The sequence below is a fragment of the Carcharhinus amblyrhynchos genome, chromosome 8 (genome assembly GCF_965287045.1).
Source record: "Carcharhinus amblyrhynchos chromosome 8, sCarAmb.v2.hapA, whole genome shotgun sequence".
In the NCBI taxonomy this organism is placed as follows: Eukaryota; Metazoa; Chordata; class Chondrichthyes; order Carcharhiniformes; family Carcharhinidae; genus Carcharhinus; species Carcharhinus amblyrhynchos.
The window spans coordinates 106,440,891-106,450,687 of record NC_137331.1 but is presented as its reverse complement, the minus strand read 5'-3'; the positions used below and the strand labels follow the sequence as shown (position 1 = coordinate 106,450,687).

The 9,797-nt window shown below is 40.8% G+C and overlaps 1 protein-coding gene across 4 annotated transcripts in view; it reads right to left on the bottom strand.

Moving 5' to 3' along the window:
- Nucleotides 1-1,828: 1,828 nt before the first annotated feature.
- Nucleotides 1,829-9,797, bottom strand: part of tsnare1 (T-SNARE Domain Containing 1) — a 735,823-nt gene continuing 727,854 nt past the window's right edge. For all 4 annotated transcript variants that reach the window (XM_080194990.1, XM_080194988.1, XM_080194987.1 and 1 more), the window contains 2 exons: nucleotides 7,507-7,624; nucleotides 1,829-2,016 (listed from right to left, as the gene is read on the bottom strand). In XM_080194990.1, coding sequence (XP_080051116.1) covers nucleotides 7,529-7,624 — 96 coding nt within the window. In that variant the 3' untranslated portion in view covers nucleotides 1,829-2,016; nucleotides 7,507-7,528. The remainder of the gene's footprint in view (nucleotides 2,017-7,506; nucleotides 7,625-9,797) is intronic.

The following is a 9,797-nucleotide window of genomic DNA, read 5'->3' as shown; positions in this document are numbered from 1 at the left end:
ATCCATTAGCATACAGAAACACCTGAGCCCCATGGAAAACATTGCTTTCTTGACAGCCACGGCTATGTGACTTATGCTGCGAAATCAAAATATTTATTTACGCGAGATAAAAAGGTTTTAAGTGCTTGCAGTTTCTGCCTTTGATATTTAAAAGGGTCTGGATTATTGACACTTTTTACTGGGTTGCAGTAAAGATGTTATCAATGTTTTTTTTACATCCAGTTGTCACCGCAGGATTCACTGGTTCTATGCAGTATACAGTGGGTGAATGGTCATGGAAGTGCCAAAGTTGAGCATGGGAGGGCAGGAGGGTCCTTAGGGGTTGGTTGTGGGGCATTGATTCACAGTTGCCCCTAGGCTGGTGTTTTGGAGGCATTCTTTGGCTTGGCAGGCATGAGGGAACATAGGGCTTTGTTGGGATGCCTAGTTTGGGATGGGGGTCAGGATGGAGCCACATAGGTTGGTTGGAGGGCATACCTTGGTATGAGGAGGACTTTATGAACTTGCCTTTTAAAAGTTTCCCTCATTCAGTCCGTGGTTCACATCAATTCGAGGCATCGCAAACCACGACGCTGTGAAAACATAGCCCGATTCCAAAAAAATTGCTAAGGACTAGGGCATGAATATCCTCAAAATGGAACAGGCCAGGTCAGGAACATAGAGTGTGGGCTCGTAAACCGAACAAGCCCACACCCTTTAAACTGCACTGCTAAAGATTCGAAACACTGGGATTGGGGTCGCTAATCCCGAAATAAGGTCCCAGCCGATATTTGTAAATGTCATTCCATGAAAATCCAACCAATGTGTTTGATCTCCTTTGCAGATCTTAACACTGAACTTTTATTGATCTCTGAGAATTTATTTCTGGACACAGCAATCCAATTATTATTGACCTTTTGTCTCCTATTACTTGGCCAATTATAGAACTAACTTGTTCCCCATCACCCAATCGCTCAATTTTAATACTTCAATTAAAAGCACATGGAATTGAAGATGTCCAGAAGGATGGCGAACAACATTTATGTCACACCATTAATATAATGAAATGTCTCAAGGTGTTTCACAATGTATAACAAAATATGTCACAGAACCAAAGATAGGTTGGGTGAATTGGCCATGGTAAATCGCCCCAAGATCTGTAGGTTAGATGGATTAGCCATGGTAAATGTGTGGGGTTACAGGACTAGGACAGGGGAGTAGCAAGCCTGGGTAAAATACTTTGTTGGAGAGTTGAGTCAGACTTGATGAACCAAATGGCCTCTTTCTCCACTGTACGGATTCTATGATTCAATGATATCAGCTATTCGGGTAGACGTCTGAAAAGCTTGATTTAAAAGGTGGGGCTTGAAATGATGGAGAGAGGTTGGAGAGGTTTAGGGAGGAATTCCATTGCTCAGAGCCTGGCCAGCTAAAAGCACAGCCATCAGTACTGGAATGGTTAAAGTTGTTCAAGTGGGCAGAAACAGAGGAGCTCAGATGTATCACAGAGTTGTGAAGCTGGAGGAGTTTTGAGATTCATGGAGAGATTTGAAAGCCAGAATGAGAATTTTAAATTTTAGTGTGGCTTATAATCTTAGGACAGGAGTTGGGGATTGGTTTGAGTTTGGAGACTGAGAGTGAGGATAAAGGGCATGTTCTTTGATTATCAACATAATGACAAACAGGTTCACCAGGAATCTGGATGGTGGCAACATTGCCAACACCTAACCCTTACTTGTAGACTTACCTCATTCTTATCCACATAATTCTTGGAACAGAGAAAAAAAATCCACACAAACCACCAGAGTATTTAATAATTTGAAATTTTATTACGATTACCCATAAAAAAAACTGATAATCAGATAAATTCCAATCTGTAGTTGTGTGCAATTCATGATATTTGTTAGTGTAAATGTTAACGTCACCAGGAAACTGCTCTTACATTGACAACATTTGTATTATTTGGCTTTGCATTATTCCATTTGGTTTCTTCTCTTTCTGCTGTTGGAGAAGCACAAGGGATAAAATTGGCAAACCCTGGAAATAAAACAGAGGCATGTAATTAGCTTATAGCATCCTTTACAATGGTGAGACCACACCTGAATTACTATGCACCGTTTTGGTCTTCATATTCAGGAAGGATATATGCTAAGAGACATTCTCAGAGGGATGTGACATGCTGTCTAATCAGGGGCAGGGTTGGAGATTCACTGGGATGTGTTTTGACTTGTCCCAGAAGTTGGAAAGAATGGTTAAAGCATTCTGTAAAAAGTTGTTTATGGTTGTAATAAACCATTGCATTTTGCAAGTTAACTGGTGACGCCAATCCTTGAAATTATTGCAAAATTCTTAAGGGGCTGACAAGAATGTTTCCCCTTGCTGTAGAGTCCAGAACTAGGGGATCACAGTCACAGGGTAAAGAGTCAGCCATTTAGGACTAAGATGAGGAGAATTATCATCACACAAAAGCTTGTGGATCTTTGGAATTCTATAATCCAAAAATTATGAAGAGAGTCAAAACAGAGATTAATAGAATTTTAAATATAAAGGGAATTAAGGGATATAGGGATGGTGCAATTGAGGTTGAATCAAACACAGGAGCAGACTCAAGGAGCCAAATCTTTTTACATTCTTATGTTTGTATGTAACAGCAGACTCACAAATGAGGGAAACCAAAACTTGAATATTAACTTTAAGATGTGGGCAGCATGGCAGCACAGTGGTTAGCACTGCTGCCTCACAGTGCCAGGGACCTGGGTTCAATTCCAGCCTTGGGTCACTGTCTGCACGGAGTTTGCACATTCTCCCCGTGTCTGCATGGGTTTCCTTCCACAGTCTAAAGATGTGCAGGTTCGGTGGATTGGATATGCTAAATTGCTCCTTAGTGCCCCAAGATGGCTAGGTTGAATGGATTAGCCATAGAAAATGTGTGTGACTATAGGATAGGGAGGGGAAGAGGGCCTGAGTAAGATGCTCTGCCATGGTGCAGAGTTGATGGGCCAAATTGCTTCTTCTGCACTGTAGGGATTCTATCCTGTGATAAAGGTTTGATTAAACATGACAATAGAATATAAGGTTTTCTGGATAAGCAGGACAAATGTATATAAGATTCATATGTCACAGATGTTGCACTGGCACATATTTCTGTACTAATCTATTTCAATTACATTGTTTGTAAATTATGAGCTCCAAGAAGCCAATCCTTTATTGTCACTCCAACCATGTTTAAAATGGAGCTCAGAGGTTGTGAACCTTCCTGTCTCCTCATGTCTGAGGTGGCAAAGACAATAGGGATAATTTGTTTAAATGTAATGAAGTTTTAGTCTGTTAATGTTTGCCCTTCTTTTTCCTCCACATTTTTTTCTCTCTCGTTTGGCTTTCCAGAGATCGTGAACTAAAGACAAGTCAAGGGGATTGGGCAAGGTGGTTGCATACCCACACTGATGCCACTTTGAACCACTTACACAATAATTGACAGTAGCTTGTTTAGCAGTTTTAAGGGTAAAGTGTAATGATTGAACAAACTAAGTCTGGTCCAATAGCTGAGAGGCCATCCCCACCAGGGATCAGGGTTTGATTCCGGCCTTGGGTGATTGTGTGGAGTTTGCACATTCTCACAGTGTCTGCATAGGTTTCCTCTGGGTGCTCTGGTTTGCTCCCACAGTCCAAAGATGTGTGGATTAGGTTGATTGGCTATGCTAAATTGACCTTAGTGTCAGCGGAACTAGCAGGATAAATATATGGGGCTAAGTAGTGTCCAAAGGATGTGTAGGTTAAGGGGGTGAGCCATTGTGGAGTTATAGGGATAGGGCAGAAGGTGGAAGTGGGTGTGTGGACCAGGGTAAGATGCTCCTGTGGAGAGTTGGTGCAGACTCGATAGGCTGAATGGCCTCTTCTGCGCTATAGGTGTTCTATGCTTCTATGATAGTTTGAAGTTGTATTGGAAATTCCCAAATTTGATTGGGAGGAGGGAGAAACAAGATAAATACAATTCTGTCAGTTTAATAACAATTGTAAGAAAGTCATTGCAATCTATTATCAGGATAGAATGACTGAGAGAAGTATCAACTGATCAGAGAAAGACAGCATACATTTAAGTGCAAATATTGTCTTGTTATTAATAAAATGGAAGTTCATGGAGACAGAGGTGACCTTGGAAAATGGGTTAAAAATGGAAAAAAAAACAGCAGGGATAAAGGGAACATTTGCTGGTTGGAAGGATATGTAAACTCACACAAAACAAATGCTGCAAGTCAGAAATCAAAACGGAAAATGCTGGAAATATTCAGGTCAGGTAGCACCTCTGCAGAGAGAACCAAAGTTAGTGCTTCAGGTCTGTTCTGATGAAAGTTTACAGACCTGAAATGTTACCCCTGTTCCTCTCTCGACAGACATTGCAAAACGTGATGTGTGCTGATAGCACTTGCTGTTTTTATTTGTGAAAAGTGATGTTCCTCAGAAATCCATACTGAGGCTTTGACATTTTTTCCAAATATATTAACAACAACAGCTTATATTTATGTAGCACTTCGAACGGTATAATGTGTCCCGTGGCATGTCACAGAAGCATTACAAAACAAAGTATGATACAGGGCCACAGAAGGAGGCACTAAGTCAGATGACTCAAAGCTTGCCAGGTTTTAAGGAGTGTCTAATGGAGGAAAGTGAGGTCGAGAAGTGCGGAGAGAGTGAGTTCCAGGGACGGGGGCCTGGGCACTAGAGGAGGAACTGAATTTGGGATTGCAAAAAAAAAGTCAGAAGTAGAAAAGCACAGATATCTCAGACTCTGGAGGAAATTACAGCGAGAGTGGGAAAGATTTGAAAACAAGGATAAGAATTTTTTAAATCAAGATGCTGCTTTACCAGGAGCCAATGTTGGTCAATAAGCACAGGGGTGTGATAGGGAAACACTGCAAGTTGAGGCACAGGTGGCAGTGGTTTGGATAATCTCAAGTTTATCCTCTCAAGCGGATAGAATGTGGGAGACCAGCCTGGGTGCTGGTATTTGAATAGTCAAGTCTAGAGGTAGCAAAGGCATGGATGAGGGTTTTAGCAACAGATGATCTCAGGCAGAGGTGATGGAGAGGAAGGTGGAGAAAAGCAGACTTGGTTGTGGTGCAGATTTGCACTTGAAAGCTCATCTCAGCATCAAATCTTTTTTAAGTTTTAGACCATAAGACATAGGAGCAGAATTAGGCGACTCGGTCCATCGAGACTGCTCCCCCATTCAATTTATGGCTGAGCTGATATTACAGCTTTATTTATTATAAGTTTTATTTATTAGTGTTACAAGTAGGCTTACATTAACATTGCAATTAAGTTACAGTGAAAATATCCCAGTCACCACCACTCCTGTTCGGGTAACTGAGGGAGAATTTAGCATGGCCAAAGAACCTAACCCACACATCTTTGCACTGTGGGAGGAAGCCCACGCAGGCATGAGAGAATGTGCAGACTCTGCACAGACAGTGACTCAAGCTGGGATTCCTGGCGCTGTGAGGCAGCAATGCTAACTACTGTGTTAACGTGCTGCCCAAATCTGACACCAATGCTGCAAGTAGACTGGCTTAATCTTAGGGAGAAAGATGGAGTTGATAGCTAAAGAAGGAAGTTTGGAATGGAGAACATTAACAACGGCTTCAAGTTTCTCAATATTTAACTGGGCAAAGTTTCTGCTCACCCAACACCGAATAGTGGATAATCATTCCGATAATATGGCAACAGCAGAGGAATTAAGAGAAGTGATGGGTGAAGTCAGTGCATGTGAAAAAATGGCACTCAGGGACAGTTCATAGATCAGAAACAGGAGGGAGTTATGGATGGATACTTAGAGGACACCAGAGGTAATAACTTTGCTTGAAGGAATAGGGAATCATATATTCGAGTGTACAGAAGATGATCAGTATCTACTCAAAGTGATCTTTAACTGCCACCACACAAGTACAACAAGTAATCAATATGGCTAACTGAGTGCTGGCATTTATCTCAAGAAACCTGAATTACAAAGATGAGGAAGTTATGCTTCAGTTGTAGAGAGTCCTGGTGAGACCTCACCTGGACTATTATGGTCAATTTAGGGCAACAAACCTCAGAAAAAGACAAACTGAGCTTGGTTGTGCAGCATAGATTCTGCAGTCTGATACAATCATAATATGAGGAACGGTTGCATAAATCTGGTTTGTGTTCTTTGCATTTAGAGTGCTTTGAGGTGATATGATCAAAGTCTTTAAAATGATTAAGGGAATTAAAATGGCAGAAGCAGAGGTTTTGCTTCCCTCTGGTACAGGAATCCAGAACACAAGGATATCCTCTTAAAATGAAAGCCATGAATGTAAACTAGGAAGTTTTTTTTTCACATCAAGTGTAGTGGGAATCTGGAAGTCTCTCTTTGGCAACTTATCAAGGCTCCTTTGGCAACACCTTCCAAAACCCCAAACTCTACCATTTAGGGGCACAAGGGCAGCAGTTGCCTGGGAAAATGTGAACCTTCCAGTTCCCCTTGTGGCTACACTTGGAACTATATTGCCGTTCCTTCACTATTGCTGGGTCACATTCCTGAGATTCCCTCCCTAACAGCAATGTGGGTGTACCTACACCTCAGGGGCTGCAGTGGGTCAGGAAGCAGCTCACTACTGCCTTCTCAAAGGCAATTAAGGATGGGCAATAAATGCTGGCCTAGCCAATGACGCCCACATTCCAAGAATGAATTTAAACAAGACAATGGATGCTGAGTTGATTTATATTTTCAAGACTGAGATAGATAGGTTTCTGTTGGGCACCTAGGGATATGGAGAAAATTGGATTCAGGTATATCAGTCATGAATATTAGAACACATTCAAATGGCTGAATGATTTTACTCCATTTCCCTCTACTTCTGTCCCAATTGGATCATTGCTCCAATTTCTGTACTTTATCCAATGAATCTAAATGCAGTTGCCGTTTGCAACTCATGGTCCAAAGCACATCAGACTCATTCCAGGACTACAGCAGATGACTGCAGGTCAGCACATCTGAGGACAATTAGTTTGCCAATTCCATGCACAAAATACCACTGAAAACTGGCATGTGAAGTGACTTGTCATGCCATGTTTAATTACCATGTTTGTATTCCGATTTTACCCATAGGCAGCCAACCAATAATGGAAAGATCTAGCCCATTATTTGGCCAAGCACAACATTTGAACAGCACCACTAGCTTAAAATGGATGTAATGGATGTTCAAATAACCTTTCCAGTGACATTAATCTAAATACAAAATTTACTTAGAACCAACTCTTAATGCCATCTACAGGGCAGGTCAAAGAGGCCAAGATTAGGTATTTCTGGTGGTTAGAAACTCGTATTTGCTTCCACTTACAGCTGAACTTAACACAAGCTCTCAAACTAAAATCCAAAGGCTCACTGAACACATTATCAAAGTGAAACATGGCTTCAGACATGAACAATATTGGCAAGTGTAAATTATAGCTTACATCTTGAAGTAACTTTGCAACTAAGTTACAAAACAAAATAAACAGAGCCCTTACCTGTAAGTGTATTGTACCACATTCAGTGCTTTACTGAAACTACAATAATGATGATGATTACAGACAAAATAAACATCCCAGCCAGAATGAAGCAGCATTTCAACTTCCGAGCTCTTCTCTGAAAGAAATTTTAAAAATTGTCAGCCACTGTCCAAAACACTCCATGGGATTTCCCACTAAACTCTAATTTCAATCATTTTAGAACATTCATGTGAAATCATTCGAGTCTAACTGCAACACCATATTCTGCACCCTATCCTTTCCTTCTCCCTTGTGTCCTCTACAGGTGGTATGTTTTAGAGTCATAGTCATAGAGGTTTATAGCACGGAAACAGGCCCTTCGGCCCAATTTGTCCAAGCCACCCTTTTTTTTAAAACCCCTAAGCTAATCCCAATTGCCCGCATTTGGCCCATATCCCTCTATACCCATCTTACCCATGTAACTGTCTAAATGATTTTTTTAAAAAACAAAATTGTACCCGCCTCTCTACTACTTCACCTGGCAGCTTGTTCCAGACACTCACAAACTTTTGTTCGTATAGCACACAAAAAGCAAATCATTTCACTGTAATCCAATACATGTGTCAATAATAAATCAATTCTATTCAATTCAATTCTAGATGGCAGATTTTGGAAAAATCTCTACCCTCTTTAAAACTGGAGTGGAGGCCTTCAGTTTGTGTTCTGAAAAGAGGAGCTATTTTAATGGAAACACTCCAGGTACAGGTGTCTAATCGTGAGGCTTACTTTGCGTTCAGTTGTGCAGTATTCCTTTTATATCTACCGTCCCAAGCTTTACACATACATTTATACATTTTTTCATAGCTATGAATAAAACTCAAGATTTCTAGGTCACCTCACTTATCCTCGTCAACATATAAATTATGACAACCCTCCTTAAAGATCATCAATACCATGCTCAAACACAAACTGCAAGCTGTGCTTTAAATAAAGAAACAAATTATGGCCTATTTATACTTTTCCAGTGGACCTCATTTTCCAATATGGCTCAATCACATGATTATTTTTCAGTGTTTGTACCTGCAGGCACAATTACTAGAATCTGACCTATGGACCTCAATGAAGCCGTCACTATCTTTGAGGGTGCCCAAAATGTGCCTGTCAAGATGGTACAGGCACAAATTTGCACAATGAGGGTGACTAACATATTGCTGTAATGTTGATCTGCCAGCCAGATGCTGGGAATTTAGTTTAAATCTCATGCTGGTAGAAGTGGAACATAGTTTTGCCAACAAAGCTTATTCTTGTGAAGTCAGATTGTCATTAAAAATCCCAGGAGATTAGAGAAAAAAGTATTCTGCATTTTAATTTCTTGGGACCTTAAGCTTGTGCATTCAGTTTCCATCTGTCAAAGTCTTAATTTGAGAAAATTATAAATCTATTCACTGCTTCAAGATAATTCCCAAGCAAAAATTAAAACCCATGCTCATCTCTTGTGCCATGAACAACTAATTATTAAATCATCTCAGGAAGGAACTGGCAGCATCGCTTAGGGTTCAAGGTAGTTCCATATTAACAGGGCATATGCTTAGGAGAGGTCCAGCAATAATGTGTGGTCATGATGTGGAGTCAGATTGATTATTCCTTTACCTCCTGGTTCCATGTTCAAAAATATTTTTATATTTACCTGTTTGGTCCATCCTTGTAGTAGTTCTTTTAAGGATCATTGCTTAGCCGTCCCTAGCTTGTCACATACATTTGTACATTTTTTCACAGCTACGAACAAAACATATAAGCCCATTCTGCTACCCACCCCTTGTGAGCGAGCAGCCATCTCAACCCCATCCAGGCTCATTACAAAATGTCTCCAACGGTTGGCAAATAACCAGGGCAGTGCAGGAAATTCCAGGCCTAGCCATTCCCATCAGGCCTCGAAAATCCTGCCTGCACACATTTCAATTAAATAAAATGCAACCGATCAAAAGTTACATAAAGTACGTTGAATTGACCCAAGTGCACTAAAATGTATTAATTACCCCAATAAAAGGTTTTGGATTTTAGTAATATTGAGACTGGATTAAGATTTATACACCTGAAGGAGGGGACGTAGCTTTAAATGGAGGGGTGATAAATATAGGATGGATGTCAGAGGTAGGTTCTTTACTCAGAGGGTAGTAAGGGTGTGGAATGCCCCACCTGCAGCAGTTGTGGACTCGCCAACTTTAAGGGTAATCAAATGGTCATTGGATAGGCATATGGATAATATTAGAATAACTTAGGTTAGAGGGTCATTAGATTGGTTCCACTGGTCGGCGCAACATCGAGAGCTG